The 20,150-nt window shown below is 31.5% G+C and overlaps 1 protein-coding gene and 1 long non-coding RNA gene across 2 annotated transcripts; one reads left to right on the top strand and one right to left on the bottom strand.

Moving 5' to 3' along the window:
* Positions 1-4,468: 4,468 nt before the first annotated feature.
* Positions 4,469-10,634, top strand: LOC112034192 (kxDL motif-containing protein LO9-177). The gene is made up of 3 exons (XM_065765628.1): positions 4,469-4,685; positions 7,202-7,354; positions 10,601-10,634. The coding sequence occupies exons 1-3, from the start codon at positions 4,564-4,566 to the stop codon at positions 10,617-10,619; spliced, it is 294 nt and encodes a 97-aa protein (XP_065621700.1). The 5' UTR covers positions 4,469-4,563; the 3' UTR covers positions 10,620-10,634.
* Positions 10,635-12,462: 1,828 nt separating this feature from the next.
* On the bottom strand, positions 12,463-13,699 carry LOC136064189 (uncharacterized). Its single transcript, XR_010625878.1, has 2 exons — positions 13,600-13,699; positions 12,463-12,809 (listed from the first exon to the last, which is right to left on the bottom strand). It is a non-coding gene; the product is annotated as an uncharacterized LOC136064189 (long non-coding RNA).
* Between the last annotated feature and the right edge of the window lie 6,451 nt (positions 13,700-20,150).

The raw sequence follows: 20,150 nt of genomic DNA, 5'->3' as shown, positions 1-20,150 counted from the left end.
CAGTCAATTTCAGAAGTGAGGTCAATAAATTCATAAGTCCTTAATATGTTAAATTAAAAGTTTTGATGTATTTTATGAGAAAATATTTATTTTTCATATATTTTTGTTTCATATACATGAAATTTTTGTTTCATAGGTTTTATAAAAATCAAATCTTTATTGTGAGAATTTATTTCACATGCAATACATATTGGGAACATAAACATACACATATGTTCTTAAAAAAATAATACACAAATGTTTGTATGTGTGACATCATTGTTCACAAACATGTGGACTTGAAGAGGAATAGCAATATCTATATATATAAAAAATCAATATCTCATTTCGTTCTTCTTTTTGAGTAGTAAGATATTAAATATAAATATGTATTTTTATATAATAAAAACTAAATTATCAAATAAAAACTAATAATAAAAGAAAGAAAAGTTTATAATATTATAAAAATAATTAATACATATATAACATATAGTAAAAAAAAAAAAACAATTGCCACCTCTTTTTTACCATTTATATTTTCAAGAACTCTTTCTATTATCTCCATCTTAAATTTAAGCCTAAAGACACCTAATATTTGTTGTTGTTGTTATTATTATTATTATTATTATTATTATTATTTGTTTATACTTTATATTTAGTTTTTTTTAGAAATCTGGTGAAGTTACTAAGTTACCCTAAGTTATTTCCAACGATGTTACAATAGCACTAACGCACTATATTTTGGCACTATAAAAAATAAAATCGAAATTTTAACCTAAAATTTTCGTCTAACAGTATATCTGTTGTTCTCTAAGTTTTATGTATAATTGGCATGAAATGTTTATTGCCAGAGTGCAACATACACGATTATGGGCCAATAGTCTTAAAAGAATGCATTTCCTCATTAGCAATGGAGTAGACTTCCCAAAACTAAAGGCCTTTCCGAAAGCCTTGAACGATCTTGAAATCATAATTCTGAATACAAAAACTTTATTTTGTCATTTAGATAAATATCACATAATAATATTTATAAATCTTATTTAGTTACCATCGAAATATATGTTCTGTATCATTTAGATGAATATTGCATAGTAATAATCATAAATGTTATTTAATTATTATAGAGGTATATGGTTTCATGAGACACACATATATACATATTTATAAACATAAATATATGTTTTTAATAGAGGCATCATATGTAAAGTAAACTTCATATGTTGAAATTTTTATTTTTCAAAAATATTTAGTATTTTAGTGTTGGATACTTGGACGATTCCATAACTTTGGTTGTAATCACAATTCAAGTATTAATATAATTCACTCGTTGTAAAATATTGATAAAAACTATCTGGAAATTGCTTGAAAAATAAAAGCATTTTGGAGAATTTCGCTTGAGCAAAAGTAAAGCTTGCTTGTGAAAAAAAAAAGACTCACCTAAGCAAAAGAGAACCTCATTTTCACAAAACAAAAAACCAACCCGACTTTGCGTATTTGTCACTCTAGGCTCCTTCAAGCAAGGTTGCATGTATCTGTTTTCCTAATTCCTTTTAACTATGTTTTGTACTATTTTTTCTAAACCCTAATTGTGCACCTATATAATATTTCATTTGCATGAATTTCTGACAGAGAGGAGGTTTTATCACTATAAGCAATTGAGAAATATTTACGTCTCTTATCTATTGAGAAAAACTCCTAAACCTTAATTGTTTACCTGCTTTGCTTATGATCCCAAAGTGAATATATGGCATATTGAAACCATAGAATTCATTTCCAATGTAGTTCACGACTATCAAATCATCATGGAGGATCCTTGGAGTACTATAAATTTTGGTTTCAACTGATGAGAAGTTCATAGTTGAGGAAGATTCCAAATATTCTGAGGCAACTATTATAAAAGTGTAAAAAGAAAGTCTTTTGTAGATTTTGCATTACAGAATCTAGCTATAAAAAGGTTTTGTAGTAGATTGCTGTAACTATTTTGATGTAGTGATTTTTCTATTGAAGTGGTTGTTCTTTGTTACAAAATATGTGTGCTTTTAATTAGTACATTTTCACTATTGCTTTAGATTTGTGTGCTTATGAAGTGTATATATATATAAAATAAAAAAGCCCAAAGTCTGGCTCTTATATTAATGGGTCCATTTGAATACAACTTATTGTTGCTGAAAACGTTATAGCAAAATAATTTTTAAATATATAAATAATATCGTGAAACCATTTTTAATACTTAAACAGTATGTAGAAAGTAGTGCTTTCCAAACCGGTACATTATCCAAGTTGTTGGGTCTTGTTAAATCCACCCAAATAAATAGTCCAATAATATCAAGACCCTTATAGATAGCCCAAAGTTTCATTTCATCATTAGCGTCTCTCTCTCTCTCTCTCTCTCTCTCTCTCTGTGATATCATCAGTAGGTGGAGAAATGGAGATGGAGCAAACGTGAAAAGTTTATAAAATATATACAAATAATTAATACATATATAACATATAGTAAAAAAAAAAAAACAATTGCCACCTCTTTTTTACCATTTATATTTTCAAGAACTCTTTCTATTATCTCCATCTTAAATTTAAGCCTAAAGACACCTAATATTTGTTATTATTATTATTATTATTATTATTTGTTTATACTTTATATTTAGTTTTTTTAGAAATCTGGTGAAGTTACTAAGTCACCCTAAGTTATTTCCAACGATGTTACAATAGCACTAACGCACTATATTCTATAAAAAATAAAGTCGAAATTTTAACCAAAAATTTTCGTCTAACAGTATATCTGTTGTTCTCTAAGTTTTATGTATAATTGGCATGAAATGTTTATTGCTAGAGTGCAACATGCACAATTATGGGCCAATAGAACGGTTGGACACAATTGAATTGATAATAACTGTCCAAAAGAAATCTTAAAAGAATGCACTTCCTCATTAGCAATGGAGTAGACTTCCCAAAACTAAAGGCCTCTTGAAATCATAATTCTAAATACGAAAACTTTATTTTGTCATTTAGATAAATATCACATAATAATATTTATAAATCTTATTTAGTTACCATCGAAATATATGTTTTGTATCATTTAGATGAATATTGCATAGTAATAATCATAAATGTTATTTAATTATTATAGAGGTATATGTTTCATGAGACACATATATACATATTTATAAACACAAATATATGTTTTTAATAGAGGCATCATATGTAAAGTAAACTTCATATGTTGGAATTTTTATATTTTCAAAAATATTTGTTAGTATTTTAGTGTTGGACACTTGGACGATTCCATAACTTTGGTTGTAATCACAATTCAAGTATTAATATAATTCACTCATTGTAAAATATTGATAAAACTATCTTGAAATTGCTTGAAAAATAAAAGCATTTTGGAGAATTTCGCTTGAGCAAAAGTAAAGCTTGCTTTAGTGAAAATAAAAATAAAAAACACTCACCTAAGCAAAAGAGAACCTCATTTTCAGAAAACAAAAAACCAACCCGACTTTGCGTATTTGTCACTCTAGGCTCCTTCAAGCAAGCTAGGTTGCATGTATCTGTTTTCCTAATTCCTTTTAACTATGTTTTGTACTATTTTTTCTAAACCCTAATCGTGCACCTATATAATATTTCATTTGCATGAATTTCTGACAGAGAGGAGGTTTTATCACTCTAAGCAATTGAGAAATATTTACGTCTCTTATCTATTGAGAAAAACTCCTAAACCTTAATTGTTTACCTGCTTTGCTTATGATCCCAAAGTGAATATATGGCATATTGAAACCATAGAATTCATTTCCAATGTAGTTCACGACTATCAAATCATCATGGAGGATCCTTGGAGTACTATAAATTTTGGTTTCAACTGATGAGAAGTTCATAGTTGAGGAAGATTCCAAATATTCTGGGGCAACTATTATAAAATTGTAAAAGGAAAGTCATTTGTAGATTTTGCATTAAAGAATCTAGCTATAAAAAGGTTTTGTAGTAGATTGCTGTAACTATTTTGATGTAGTGATTTTTCTATTGAAGTGGTTGTTCTTTGTTACAAAATATGTGTGCTTTTAATTAGTACATTTTCACTATTGCTTTAGATTTGTGTGCTTATGAAGTGTGTATATATATATATATATATATATAAATAAAAAATAAAAAAGCCCAAAGTCTGCCTCTTATATTAATGGGTTCATTTGAATACAATTTATTGTTGCTGAAAACGCTGTAGCAAAATAATTTTTAAATGTATAAATAGTATTGTAGGATCATTTTTAATATTTTTAATACTTGAACAGTGTATAAACAATACGTAAACAGTACACTACTATTTATGTACAGTATTTTTTTCTCAAAAGTCAATAAGTCTAGCTAAAAAAGAAAAAAAAAATATTGAAAACCCAACACCACGTACAATAGAAAAAAGTGCTATCCAAACCGGCACATTGTCCAAGTTGTTGGGTGTTGTTAAATCCACCCAAATAAATAGCCCAATAATATCAAGACCCTTATAGATAGCCCAAAGTTTCATTTCATCATTAGCGTCTCTCTCTCTCTCTCTCTCTCTCTCTCTCTCTGATATCATCAGTAGGTGGAGAAATGGAGATGGAGCAAACGGAGAAAGAGGCGATGAGAGCGGCTTCAGCTGAAGTTTCTCGTGAATTCAAAACCCTTATCAATGCTGACGATTTGGACTCTCTCAAGCAATCGCAGCACCTTATGTACATTTCTCTCTCTCTCTCTCTCTCTCTCGGTTAGACAATATGCTGTTTTTCTATTACAACAAAAACAAAGACTTTGTCCCAATTCATTAATTTTTTAAGTTAACAAAACCTTGTATACATTTATTAATCTTTTTGAATATTTTCAATTTTCGTTAATGGTTCTCTCCAATTCATGTTGTACACATTCCTGGATTTGAACTTGTTCTAAGTTAATGTTTGCTTATTTTATTATTGGTTAAGTTGCAAATGATATCGAGGACTCACCCACCAGGAAGTTCCATTTTTGCCAGAGCTGATTGGCTATTACAACTTTTTTTTTCCTTCTTTTACTAGTAGTAAAATGAGCAGTGCATGGGTCAAAGTTGAATAAGATGGTGTGTATAAATATAGGAAAGAATTGTAGGTTGAGAATATATTCTTCTTGTTTATATCATAATTTTGTTATGATTGTGATCAAGTCTAGCAAATTCTGTTCGAAACTTAGAGAGAAATGACTCAAATGAGAGATGAAAAATTCCAATCTTTACAAAGTGCTAAAATGGTATTACTTGAGTGAGAGATGAATATTAATGTAAAAGGTTTGTATAAAATCTGGAGGAAAAATTTCTTCTGGGGAAGAGATATATTAGGAAAAATGTAATAAGAGGTAAAAGTATTTAATTTTTTACTATGCATAATGTCAACACAAGCATGAACCCGATGCAACCATGCTGGCTAGGCCCTTTAGGCATTACTACCTCAGTGGGTAGGAGTTACTATGGTCACGCCCTATTAGTCTATAGTGTCGATACTTTTTTTAGGATGGAAAACCGACTTATGGCTTGAAAAGACTATGTTGAGGAGGAAAATGAAGTGAATGTTAAATTAGATGGAAGAAATTAAACAACCAATTTATATTTACTTGGATGAACAGATACTTAAACCTCTAGAAATAGAGGAAGAAATGTCGGAAACTTGATGATTTAGCCATGTTTCTATAGCCTAACATCTGAACCATCTGTAGATTGTCAGCTAGGCACATACTGGAACTTTAGGCATGGTCTAAGTATGATGTTACACAGAATGAGAAAACTGAAGTCCAAGATAGACTTCAAAGTAATTTTTTTTTTTTGATGATATGTGTGAAAAATGGCAGAGGGGTGCTTAGTTAAGGTAGGAGCATGTTGGCACGTAGTTGGGATTTAGGCTTAATTGAGATGAGTATCAGAGTATGAGGTATGACAGAGGCTATGGTAAAATAATAGATTCGTAGTGTGTTTATACTTTGTCGTTGATATGAGTTGAAACCAATGATGAACCTAAATGGCTCAATATTAGGTTAATAATAAAAGTGTTGGTTTGTGACGAACAAATGAAGCTATTAGTTTTAGCAATTAATTTTGATCATAATTTGATCCTTCAAATTATAGTTTCAATATCCTATGTTTAAGATTTTCTCTTTGAGAGGGGCATTCATTTATATGCTTCTTGTGTACTTAGGTTGTACCCCTTAGGTGCCCTTCAATATTACTTCTATTTTATATGTATACATAAATTCCCACATTGAGTGCAGTTAACCTAAAAGATGCAAATAGATCATATTGAAAATTCATTTGGAACAATATTTAGTGAAAGGGGAAATATCTTCAAACCTCCTGCCCCCTCGCCCTTTTTTCTTTTGTGGAAAAGAGATAAGTGAGAGTAAGATAGGAAATATGTTTGCAGGAACTTCCTTTTGCTGAGCAGTCCTACTTGCATATTTGTATTTTCAGGAATCTTAGATGAATTTAAACCTGCAACCTGAAGATCAGTTAATTGGGTAGTTTTGTCGAAACTTCCTGACTGGTTTTACCTAATGGATGTTTAAGGTGGTTGCAGTTTTTTTTTTTTTTTGGATAAGTAAAGAAAAATGAATTTCATTTATATGCTTCTTGTGTACTTAGGTTGTACCCCTTAGGTGCCCTTCAATATTACTTCTATTTTATATGTATACATAAATTCCCACATTGAGTGCAGTTAACCTAAAAGATGCAAATAGATCATATTGAAAATTCATTTGGAACAATATTTAGTGAAAGGGGAAATATCTTCAAACCTCCTGCCCCCTCGCCCTTTTTTCTTTTGTGGAAAAGAGATAAGTGAGAGTAAGATAGGAAATATGTTTGCAGGAACTTCCTTTTGCTGAGCAGTCCTACTTGCATATTTGTATTTTTAGGAATCTTAGATGAATTTAAACCTGCAACCTGAAGATCAGTTAATTGGGTAGTTTTGTCGAAACTTCCTGACTGGTTTTACCTAATGGATGTTTAAGGTGGTTGCAGTTTTTTTTTTTTTTTTGGATAAGTAAAGAAAAATGAAAAATGTTTTCTGTGGCATGCTTCTAGACTTAAGCATATTTTATCTTTGTTTTCTTGGCTGGGATTGTTTTGGTGGGTGGGGGAGATTGATTGGTGGTTGCTTACTTGGGGATGGCACTGGGATGTGGTAACCTCTTTCTCTTTCTACTGATTATATTTTGGTTCCCTAAATTGCAGATTAGGAAGATTACAGGATAGCAATGCAGTACTGGCACATTTTAATGAATATTCAGAGCACTGCTTTTCAGAGGTTTCTGGAGACTTCTCTAGGAATACACGTCTTTTGAGGTCTATGAAGTCAGATCTTGATTACATATTTCAGAAACTATGGTATAATTAGAACTTATTTTTTGTTCCATGCTGATTGTTTCAACTGAGTACAAGGAATTAATTGTTAGCTATATTTAGTGTTTCCTTATTTGATTGGTCTCACGTTTAGAGCTTTACTACTAGTAACTTCATTTCAGAATCAATAGAGTTGTTGTGTTTTTGTAAATAGTTTTGTTTTTATGAATTCTTTAGACTTCTTTCTTTCATTTGTACATAAATATGTTTTGAACTGGAAATTTAAAAAGATAACTTAGTCGATTCGCTGATGCCAAATGTTATGAACTGGAAAATTAAAAAGATAACTTAGTTGATTTGAGGTGACTAGCCTCTTGAACTTGAGAAGGATAATAGAGTTTTTGGATTAATTTCTGCTTACTTCATTCATAATTCCTACGTACATAAATACTAGTGAGGAGATAAGCTTCATCACAACTAAGTCCTAAAACATAGGATCCAACTCCTATTTAAATTTAAATACAAATTGAAATTAAATCCTAATCCTCATCCTAATTTATTGCATAATTTTATTAGAATTCTATTCAAATTCAAAATTTTCAACTACTTCAGAATTATTTACCATTTGGCCTTGAGACACAACAAAATATGTCTTTTCGCAAATACAATTATACTTACCTAATACCTATAAAAAAAAAAAAGGGTATAATGTAGTTACAATGTCTTCCTAAATTACAAAATTAATCAATGTCCTCCCTAAACTATTGTTAATAACCACTTTGCCTCATGTATAACCACTTTGTCCTCTCCAGGTGCATGTGTTATCACCAATAATATAAAACATTATGTTGCCTATTACACATCTGGTTTACAGTTTATCTGGAGATTGTTCAATTAAATTTTTTAGATGTATAATACATTTATAGAGTTCATGGTTTCTTCCCTCACAGTAGGGAAGTCTTTAGCTTGGAATGCTTTCTGAATATTGTTCATGTTCTGGAATTTTTTTTTTTTTTTTTTGTTGTAATTTTTATTTGATTACTGTTAAAAATTTAAGTTGAATCCTTACAGAACCCCAAGCTAAGCCTTGTACATCTAATTGTAAATTTTCCAAACCATGTCTGTGTGTATATCTGCACATACTTTAGAACAAAAGTCTAAGATTTCTTTTGTATACCTATTATTAACTAAGCAAGAACCTGGTCAGCTTTCAATGACCAATTTTTTCATTAAAAATTCTGAAAATATCCTTATTCTTTAATGTTATGTAATGCAATCAATTATTTTTTTAGTGTCACTGTTACAAAAATATTCTAGATATAAATGACATATGACATATAAGGACATTGTCACTTTAGCCACTCTTACCCGTTTACCCACCCCCACTTTCCTACTTTCCCTCTCTCATCTTCATGTTCTTGCTCTTTTGTCTCCCTAAATTAGGCAGTGAGAAGTTGGTTTCATTTTAATTTAGTTTTGTATAATTTAAAGTGTCAGGGGTATTTAGTTAATTTTCTGATTTCTGTATGGTTGGAGTTTTGTTCAGTTGGGTCTTATTTCAGGTTTTAGTATGTTATTGGGTTTTTATAGGGTTTTAATAGTCATTTAGTTTGGGTTGACAAGGCAAAGCCTAATAAGTCCTATTAGGTTTTAGCACTATATGCCTATATATACGGATGTAATGGTTTCACTTAAGTTGTTTTGAAAAATTTCAGAAGCAAAGCTTAGTTTGAGGTTTGTGTGTTGCAACCTTAATCCGACTTGTGGCGCTGAAGAAATTATATGCATGATGCTTTAGGCCATATGTGATGCCAAAGAAATTCTACAGTGATTCTGATGCAATCTAGGTGTGATATCTAGAAACCTATTTCTCTCTCATCTCCCTAGCATCTTGTCTGTTTAGTGTTGTTTCCTTCTTTTAGCATAATATTTCCAAGTCAACGATAACCTTTTTTATGCTTAAAGCAACAGAATCAAATTCTATAAGAACACATTATTGATATGGGCAGTAATGTGTAGAAATATGGAAGAAAAACTAAGAATACTATAATAGACTTAGAATACTGTAACGTTTCTCATATAACCGAAAGGCAAAAGTAACTGCTCTTTTTCTTAATTTTTTTTTATAAGTTCAAAATTAACTACTCTTTGAGGCAAATTCATCATCTTTAACCATCTACACTAGGGGTGTTCTGGGTCAGTTGTTATGTGATGGTTTTGTGTGATATTTTCCAACTGATCTGACCTTGCCAGTTTTTCAAAGTCACCAACTGAACTACAGTGCTGGAGGTCTACTACATAAGCTGTACCAAACTCAAGTTCCATTGGTGCGGTGCATTGGTTTGTGAATTTCAGAGCAACCAAAGATGCTAAGAAGACCAAGATCGGCAAAGATTGGCAAAGATCTAGAATGGGATGGCAGATATTGATGGAGATGGAGATTTGCAATAGGTCAGTGATCTGCAATGTCTGGTGTCTGAGTGTGAGTGGTTACAATGAATAGGGGGCAAAAACTGTGTGGAAGTATTAGAGAAAAAAAAACGGACGTAGAGAGGAGAGAGTAGAGAAAATCGGTTTACAAAGACAAAGGGAAGAAGAAGAAAAGAGGAAAATGGAGAAGACAAGGGAGAAGAAAAAAAAAGATGAATGTCAAAGAAAAGTGAATTAATAAAATGATAATATAGTGGATGCCCTAAGGGCATTGGTTTAGGAAATATTTTTAGAAACTTTTTATGGAAAGAAAAAAGCAACTGACTTTTATGATAGCTTTTTTTATTTCCTATAAAACTGGTATTAAAAGTTTCTTAAGTGGTCCATTAATAAATGTCTAAGGCACCCGTTAACAAGGCCCTTAATAAAAATAGAGATCGAAAAATAAAGAATGAATAGGAAACTAGAACAGAAAATAATGAAATGATAGATGTGTGGCAGTCTGGGAGACTAGAGATTAGGAGGCTTGAGTGTTTGGGAAGTAAAAATAGAATAATTTATTAGGTGTGAACATATTTGTAAGATTTTTTTTATCCCCCTTAAAATATTTCCATGCATACTAATATGATTAGAAATTAAATTATAATTTGATTGGTTGGTTTGGTTTTAAGTGCTGTGTTAGACTTCTACTGAATTGATATAATAGGTGCTTTTTTTCCTCAATAAGCATCAAAGTGAACCATGATAACTGAGGAAACAGGCTGAAATCAATTGGTTTGCTCAGTTTGCTTGGTGTCTTGAACACCCATATGTACTGCATGTGTGCATTCATGCTTGAAATTGGAATTGAATGGCTTTCAGGCACACATGGAGTCAATAATCAAAAAACGAAATTCAATACCATGAAAACAAGGTGTGGCTTTTTGATAATTTAAGAGAACTTTAAGATTTCCAGTCATATATTCATTCTTCTCTTGGAAAGACCTGTATTTGTTCAAAACCTATGAATATTTGTGTGTATTCGTATGAAACTATTTTTATATTTCAGATGGCAGGTTGCAATCTTTTNGAAAAGCTTGTAGCCAATGCTTCTTGAACATTTCTCTTTCTAATTAAGTGATTCAAGCTCACCATTTAATAGAGTTTGAGAGCTTGAGGAGGAATGAATCTTAAAATCAGATCATTGAATGATTATTGGGATTGCTTGATTATCTTTTGGTGGAAGTACTTTCTAAGATGAACGAACATATAAAAGAAAGTTACTATCAGAGATGAATGAAATGAAAACCCAATCTGTCCAACTCTATAATGAAGCTTTTGTATTTTGGTGAAATTTTTTGTTCTCATATTGTTTTGAAGCAAGATTCCATGGCATCGTTTCTATAGCTTAAAGTTCTTCAATTGTCTTGAATGCTCACTGGAACTATTACTTTGATCAGTCCCCCCTAGGATTCTTTTTGCTGGGCAAGGTCTGCAAGATCCACGTTTTTGGTTAGAGCAATGTCCTCCGTCAAAAGTTATGAAAATTTACATCCATGAACTATCATCAGGCAAAGGAAGGTAAATTAATTGATTAGGGGCTTACTGAATGGTAATTAATCCATTTTAGTTTGCAAATGGCTCAGGATTTTGTCCACAGAAACCTAGCTTTTCCGCACTGCTTTCACTCGCGTGGTACCAAAGTACTTACCTTGAAGGTGACAGGCAATAGTACTCATACTTTGTAAAAGGCACCATTGAATTACGATTTCTTGATGCTCCCGTCTTAACAATCTTAAGCCCACCATTTTCTGAGAGTTTCAGTTATTTTGTCACAAAGAGCAAATGCATTACTTGTCCTAAGAGTTCAAGTTCTCACGACTCATCAATATTGATGTCAGAGATGGGAATCCCAGTTTCATCTTTATAATTTATCGCATCTATGTTCTCCCTAATGCATTTGTAGTGCAGCTTCATTGCAAGCTGCAAGATCAGCCCCAAAATGCACGAGTTTCCTTGGCATTTCTTTAGAGAGCTTCAACCTGTAACTTTGGAAAACGTGTACCTCTTTTTATAGTTGCTCAAAGATATTCTAAATACTGGGTATACCGGTATATATATGCTTTTATCTCAATTTGTAGCTCCAATAACAATATTATATAGCCCACAAGGGCCGAGACTAGTTAAAAAAATAAAGCTTCAAAGAAGCATCAAGCAAGTTCTTAATAACCCCTCCAATCATGTAGGCAAAATATGCACTTCTCTATCGTAAATTGACATCAGGGCAATGATTTGCAAAGCTTAAAAGTAATACTCCAACTTTTTAATCCCAAAATTTTAAAATGTAGAATTTGGTCTCCTAATTGAATATATTTAGTCATTGAGTCAATCTCTCAACAATCCAACAATCTCCAAAATGACTGAAATCATCTAGATCTCTTTCCAAGACAGAGCACACTCCCAAAATAATATTTGAATATCAATAATGTTTTTTTTTTTTTTTTTTTTTTTTAAGTGTACTTGAAAACTTGATTATGGGAAAAATGATTAGGCTAAGAGCATCTTCAATAGACTCTTTAAGCCTATTTTTGGAGAGCAACCTACAACAAATCAGCTCCAACAACGTGTTTAAAATTCAAATTTTTGCAAAATTTTTTTAGAGTTACTACAGAAGCTCTCTTAACCAAGCGAGCACTATAGCAACTCCAAATCATTTTTTTCTCTTAAAATAATCCACACCTGAATAAATTGGAATAAAAAAATTTAACATATCTTATTAAAATTTCAGCCTTTTCTCAACAGCTACAAATGACAACAAAACATAAAAAACAATCAATTACAAAATGAAGTCTTTCTCATAAAACTAATGAAATTAGAAGAAATTACTTAAGAAAAAAAAAACACACACACACACACACACACATCTGACCCATCACGGCTGCATGTTGCCGGCGGTGAGGATGAGGATAGCGGTGATGGAGGCAAAGTAGGCGATGGAGGACAAAGATGCTCTCTCTCTCTCTCTCTCTCTCTCTCTCTCTCTCTCTCTCTGTGGAGCATTTTCTTCTCTGGGCTCTCTCTCCCTCTCCGTCTGATCTTGAGAAGAAGAATGGTTTATTAACAAAAATAAAATAAATATACTATGTTCACAACATCTTTACAACAAAATAAAATGTGTGGCCTTTATTTTTATTTTTAAATGAAAGGGTGTGCACTATGGCCTTTAAATGATAAATTTGTCTTTTATTAAAAATTAATGATAAGAATAAGAATAATAATTCCTTAAATTAAGATTAAATTGTGTCTTTTATTAAAAAAATGAAAAAGAGATAATGATAAATGAATGAATATTAATAACTAAACAATAAAAATTGATGATTTTTTAGGGATGAATTAATGAATAAACTCATTCCTAAAATATACATAAATTTGTTAAATTTTAAATTACCTAAAATTTTAAAGGATTTGTACAAGAGTAACATAGATTTTATAAAGACTAATAAATAAATATGCATGAAAATTAAAATTAGACCGTTAACAATATAGATTGTTGGAAATTTTAAAAATTATATTTTAAAAATTATGGCTATTTAAAATTTGAAAAGAACAAAAAATGATTAAAGAAGAAATAAAGAATGAATGGAGAAATAATATTTAAATTAAATAAAAATAATAATAAAAAGTTTGTTAAAAAGTGTATTTAAAAAACAAATAGATAAAAGATAAGGTAACTATTTACACTACCGTATAAAAATATTTAAAATGCCATGAAGAATGCTTTGACATTATCTTAGGCCTCTAAAACAATATAGTATAAATAATCTAAAAAAATATTGAAATATATCAATTATTCAACTCATTGAGACAAAAAAGAGACTCACCATACTTAGGTGTTTATACAGCTACCGCCTGCTCGAAACAGTTAACCAATCTTATTCAATTCTTCCATGCCGTCGATTTTCACTGGGGGAGATCAAGACAGCTACCAATAACTTCGATGATAATTTAGTAATTGGTGAGGGTCGTTATGGGAAGTACACCAGGGGTTTATTGACGATCGTTCCATAAGCGTTGCAATAAAGGGTTTGAATATCATCAATTCATGGCGGAGATTTCACGAGTTAAGGACCGAGGTGCTGGTGCTTTGCCAGCTACGCCACCCTAACCTTGTCTGTCTCATCGGATATTGTTTCGAAGATGCATGAACAAGAGGGGTTCCTTGTCTACGAGTTCATGGTCAATGGAAACCTCGCGAGACACCTCTGTGGCACTAACCCCGATCACGACTCGGTCTCGTGGAAAAGAAGACTACAGATTTGCGTTGGAGTGGCGTGTGGGCTGCACTGCCTTCAAACTGGGCTGAAGAGTTGTCCTTGGAAACTGCCACAAACAATTCACAAGTATGTTTTTTTTTTTTTTTTTTTTTTGGGTGTCCTTAGAAGCAAAGTTTGACTTTTTTTTCACCTTTTCAGTACAAATTTTATTATTCATGGGTTTACAAATTTTATTTTTTAACAACTTTTTTATTAAAAATGAGTCTCACGATATTATTTATATATTTAAAAATTATTTTGCTACAGTGTTTTTTAGTTTCAGTTTTTAATTTTCAGTTGTATCTAAACGGACCCAAATTGATATTTATGATGTGCTGATGTGGTAAGTTTATATGATGTTGTTGTCTAGTCTTGCAAATTATTATTTTCTTTGGCCTCTCAATTCTTACAAACCATTTGAAGCAATGCTCATTCTGAACTTTTATTATGAAAACTCATCAAAAAAGGCTTGGACAATAGTACATTAGAATATTTAGTAGTCTTCCTAGATATTCTAATTCTGCAATTCAACTTCCCTTCGACAACATTATGTGCTAATGCTATTTTTTCTATTTATAAAAAAAAAAAAAAAAATGATCATTTTGGGGACTTTTCTTCAATCTTGCCAACTTGGGATAATTAATCAATTGTTCAATTGTAATGTGCTTAGTTTGTCTTTGGTGTAATTTTTGGGTGGATTCATGTTACAATACATTTTTTTCAATCCCATTTTGGAATTTACACACCATATGTTTGACAAAATGTTTCACTCACTCTTGCATTACTTTAAAGTTGACTTCATGGTTTGTTCCTCTTGGTTTTAGTTGCCTGTTCATCTCATTTTTTCTCTTTTGCATTTAGGCTTACTAGGCCATCAACATCTTTGTCAATTTAGTACGTACTCTTGCATTAGGTTAAGTCAATTTCATGGTTTGTGCCTCTTGGTTTTAGCTGTCATTGGTCATCTCATTTTTTCTCATGTGCATTTGGGCTTGCTAGGCCATCAACGTCATTGACAATATACTAGTACAATAGAACTTTCCACCATCAAAGCTCACTTTACAACATTAGAGTATTTAGTAATCTTACTAGACAGAAGTATTTATGAATTAAGTCTTTTGTATTAATATGTGTCTCTAAGTCATCAGTTACAACTTTAAATTTTCAATGGTTGAGATAATCTAGTGATTTAGTCACTAGAAGATAGCATGTTTTATAACTTATTTGTGGTAAAATGATGATGCTGCAAATTTTTATTTGATTCTTTGTTTGGCCACATGAGGAAATAAACATTTAATCTAAGCCAATTTTGAAAGACTTGATCACCAGCTTGGGGTTCTTCATGAGCTAATAAGACCAAGAGATCAAAGATTGCTCTTAAAAGTAAAAAGTAACCAAAAAAAAAAAAAAAAAATTCTGAATTACCATAGCACAACTCACTAATCTAGTGACTAAATCACCAACTACAATTCTCTAATTGTATCATACTTGAAATACACATGCTCAACCCAAAAGCTAGTTTGTCCTAATTTATAGTTTTATTGGTTTAGTTTGCTTTTATGACATACAATTAATATTTTTATTTAGCTTTGTGACCACTTTTTGTTGTTGGAAATCTTGGTCCAAACCTTACTAAGTTATCTTATTACCATTTAAGTTTGTTGAATTGAATTTTAGCCTAATTATATCTATAAGTGGGGAATAATATGTTTGATCTTCTTTGAGGTGCATAAAACAACCATAGAAGGTAAGCATTCTCCTGCTTATATACTAACATAACTTGGTGTGTTTTTGCACAATGACTGTAAAATAAGATAGATTTTTTTTTCCCCTATTATTTGACTTGCATGAAAAATCATTAATATTTCTTGTAAGAAGAGTTTGCATACCTAAGAAGAGTTTTCCCCCTATCGTGGTAACGAAGAACTTACCTTGAAGGTGACAGGCAATAGTACTCCTACTTTTTAGAAGGCATTGTTGAATAACATTTTCTTGATGCCCCAATCTTAAAAATCTTATGTCCACTGTTGTCTCTCAGAGTTTCAGTTATATTGTCATGAAGTGCAGATGCATTACTTGTCCCACTCCCAAGAGCAGCATTCAAGTTCTCACGAGTCACGACTTACCCATATTGATGTCAGATATGGGAATCCCAGTTTCATCTTTATAATCTATCACATCTATCTTCTCTTCCATGCATTTGTAGTGCAGCTTCATTGGAAGTTGCAATATCAGCCCCAAAAAGCACGAGTTTTCTTGGCTCATCTTCAAGGAGCTTCATCCAATAAACCTCCAATCATGTGGACAAAATATGGATGCACTTCTCTGCCATAATGTGACATTAGAGCAATGATTTGCAAAGCCTAAATGTAACACTCCAATTTTTTAATCCTAGAAATTTAAACTACAAAATTGGCCAAATACCTCTGTTGGCCAAAATATTTTGCAATCTACCACTGTTTACGAAATCTTTAACAATTTACTACTATTGTGTAACTCGAGTTCATGAAACTCAATTTTTGCACATAACTGGAGTTCCAAAAAATTGAATTTCTTAAAAATGTGCCATAGTGGCACTCGCTAATTTGACATTTTTTAATTGAAAAATCCACATGGAAATCCAGTTTATGAAACTCGAGTTCCTTATTTAAAAATAAGGTTTCATCACCAATCAAACTAGTTTGAACAGGTAGTCATAATTATCTTTACGTTTGTACACAACCAAAAGTTCAGCTTTTTCAAACTGTACTTTTTGAAAAAGTGGCAGTTTTAAAAAGTGCGATATAAAATTGGATTTTTTTAAAAAGTAGAGTGTTTGGTAAAAACTATCAAAAAATGCTTTTTGAAAAAACATAGTTTTTGACTAACACTTATAAAAGTGGCAATTTGAGTTATAAATTACCAAAAAGGACAACAAGATATATATATATATACACACACATACACACTATATTATTTTAATTGCCTCTCTTAATGCAAGTTATAGACATAATATTTTCACAAAAATTTCACAATAAAGTCTATATGACAAGTTGTTAATGGTAGGAAAAAGAAATAATGTCACTAGTAGGTTCAGATGAGAACCAATAACAACTTACTATGTAAACTTCATTATAAAATTGTTATAAAAATATTCTATCAATAGCACTATTTTTTTTTCTAAAGAAAAATAGTACTAATTCAAAAATTTTAGGAATATAATAAAATGTCACAATATTTTTACTATACTCTTTGTTTTTAGTTGTGGTCAATCCTAATAAAATATTTTATTAATTTATTTAATTTAATTTTGACATATGAAATATTTAACACCTCATCTGCTGTGAAAATTTGTTGTGTTTTAACACAATTGTAATTTTTATTTAGTAAATTTCCTTACATGATGTACATGTATCCCACTCAAACTACCTTTATTTTTTTTTTTTCCTTCACTTTTTTTTCATCCACTTGTTTCTTCCCCATTCCCATCAAATATCTTTTCTTTTCCTCCACTCACCATCTTATCTCTTCTTCAATTATTCTTCTTCACCCAAAAGACAATTCTTCTTCATCTCCCAAAAGACAAGAAGAAAGAAATATATTATACACAAAAAAAAAAAAAAAAAAAATGAGAGAAGAAGAACCTTGCAGTAGAAGAAGAAGAAGCCTAAAATAGTAATGCGTTTATGGGTTTATATTGTAATTGAAAATTGCACATTTGATTTAGAATTTTGCAGTCAGTTTGGTTGGTTAGAAGTTAGAGGAAAGGAAAAGAAAGAAGAACCATTACTACCTGCACTGTGCGATATTTCCTCTGGCCTTCTCACAATTGATAGGGAGGGAGCATAGAGTGTAGAGAAATTTTTCTCCTACATGATGGTATTTTTTTTTTATAGAGATCTTGGTAAAATTGGGGTTTCAAAATAAAAATAAGGATAGTTTAGGGATAATGCTGAAAATGACCAACGGTAACATGATATCTATAATTGCGTTTTCGGCATTGCAGCTCCAAGGTCCAATATGAAAACGTGATAGTCCTTCATATTTGAAAAAGCCACTCTTTGATAACTAGCGATGGAAATAATTTACCAAATACGCATTTTGGATTTTGGACTTGGAAACGTGTGTTTTGGGCTCTTAAAGTGTAACCAAACGCACACGTATCAATCTTCACTTTCTTAGTTAACTAGAAGACCCATTAGCTACTTTTCTTGGGTTGTGTTTTTTCAGTGTATTTTCTTGTCCTAGTGCTTAGGCTAGTTGGTTTAGTCTATGGTAGCCCTAGGACCCCCTTATACGTACATTACTTTATTCTTTAATAAAATAGATAAAACACGAAAGTGCCTCATCAATATGTTCCTCGTCAATCTTGATGGACAAACCAGACTTCCTGTCAAGAAGAAAGAAAGTGAAGATGAAAGACACTGAGATAGGGCCAGCCAAGGACCCCCTGATGGTTCAATTAGTAAATCTCTCTTAGGAAATCTCTAATGTATAATGTAGCTTTGTGTATATGAAATTGTGTCTTTTACTTGCTCTTTATGGCTTTATATAGCCATCTAATGAGTTATTGCAAAGTTTGTTGATCTCCCCTTGGTGTTGTGCCTGAGCTGGGTGTAAATAGTTAAGTGGCTCATAAAGATGTTTGTAACGAACATGAGGTGGCTCATGAAAGCATTTGTTAATGACTTTGTAACCATTTCCTGCATCTAGCTTGAATGTGAGAGTTATGTCTAACTTTAATGCGCTTACTATCGTCCATGTAATGAACGACCATATGTACGCTACTTGTCAAAAACATTGTTATTAATACAGTTTCGTTTCGGCCGAAATGGCTGGAATATCTCGTACTGGTGAGTAAACCGAAATAGCAACCACCCTTATTCCACCTCAGGTGGAATTTCAGCCCATTTCGGGCTATTCCGGGAGTTTCGATCAATACCGGCCAAGATTAAAGATTCGGCTGGTATGAATTTGTGGCCTTTTCCCCTGAATTTGATGTTTGACCCACTGCCTTACCAGAAAAAGATATATATATATATATATAAGCTCCAATGCCTTTGTCTTTGTTTAAAACGGAGAAGAAAAAACACAAGAATGAAAAACAACAATGAAGAACAAAATGAAACAAACACAGTAGAAAAAGAAAGAATTAGAGGAAACAAAATATAGAACAAAGAGGAGAGACTAAGACAGAGCACTGGTGAGTGGTGAGGCTCCAAACTTTTGAAAGTTGAAACTCTTGAATAAGAACATTCAGAAGTGTGTGAGACTAAGGAAATAAATTGATAGGTGATAAAGAGATGGAGAGGTTCCCGTGGGTGGGTTTAGGAAATAGGAAAAGTTAAATTTCAAGAATGTTCTTAGCTATTTTTTTTTTTTTTTTGAGAAACGTGTTCTTAGCTATTAATTAGTCAACATGTTCAATTTATTTACAAAAATGCAACAAATATTTTTTAATAACCAAATGCTAACTTTATTTGAGATTTTAAAAAAAAAGTAAATATATTAAATCCATTATATTATTTTTTATATATATTTATATTTATTTATTTGTGGTAATCCGAAATGGTTTAAAACGGTACGCTGAAATAGACTGGTACCGAAATATTTCATTTCAATAGACAAATCGAAGTTGGTTCCGAAACGGTATTCATAACATTGGTAAAAAATGATGATACCTTTTTTATTCAACAAAAAAAGAGAGAGATAGGAAATAGTTTTTGTTTGTTATAGAACTATGGAATTAGAAGTGTTGGGAGAGAGAGAGAGAGTAATGATGTGAAGGAAGGGAGCTTGAAGAGAAAGAAGACAGCGCGTGGGACACACTGAAGTAATACATTGAAGTGAAAGAAGAGAGCTTGTGGACCTCAGTTTTATGGTGATCGAGTTTATAAAACTAGAGTAACTCATTATAAGCTAATCAAGCTTAATGAACTCGAGTTCCACGTGGTTTTTTTAATATTAAAAAAGTCCAGCTCATCGGGTGCCACAGTGGCTATTTTTAATGGAACTCGAGTTCCTGAAACTAGAGTTACATGGAAAACTCAAGTTTGAAGAATTGAATTTCAAAATAGTGGTAGATTGCAAAATATTTCGGCCAACAGTGTTATTTGGCCATTTTGGCCTTGCAAAATGAT

The sequence above is a fragment of the Quercus suber genome, unplaced genomic scaffold (genome assembly GCF_002906115.3).
Source record: "Quercus suber isolate HL8 unplaced genomic scaffold, Cork oak 2.0 scaffold_643, whole genome shotgun sequence".
NCBI classification, from domain to species: domain Eukaryota; kingdom Viridiplantae; phylum Streptophyta; class Magnoliopsida; order Fagales; family Fagaceae; genus Quercus; species Quercus suber.
Note: the sequence above shows the minus strand (reverse complement) of the source record. Positions and strands in the feature narration are given on the sequence as shown.

Excerpts from the sequence above, each read along its gene's own strand:
- LOC112034192 (XM_065765628.1), top strand. The coding sequence starts at position 4,564 with ATGGAGATGGAGCAAACGGAGAAAGAGGCGATGAGAGCGGCTTCAGCT. Across the intron at positions 4,686-7,201 it reads AAGCAATCGCAGCACCTTAT|ATTAGGAAGATTACAGGATA; the intron begins GTACATTTCTCT and ends CCTAAATTGCAG.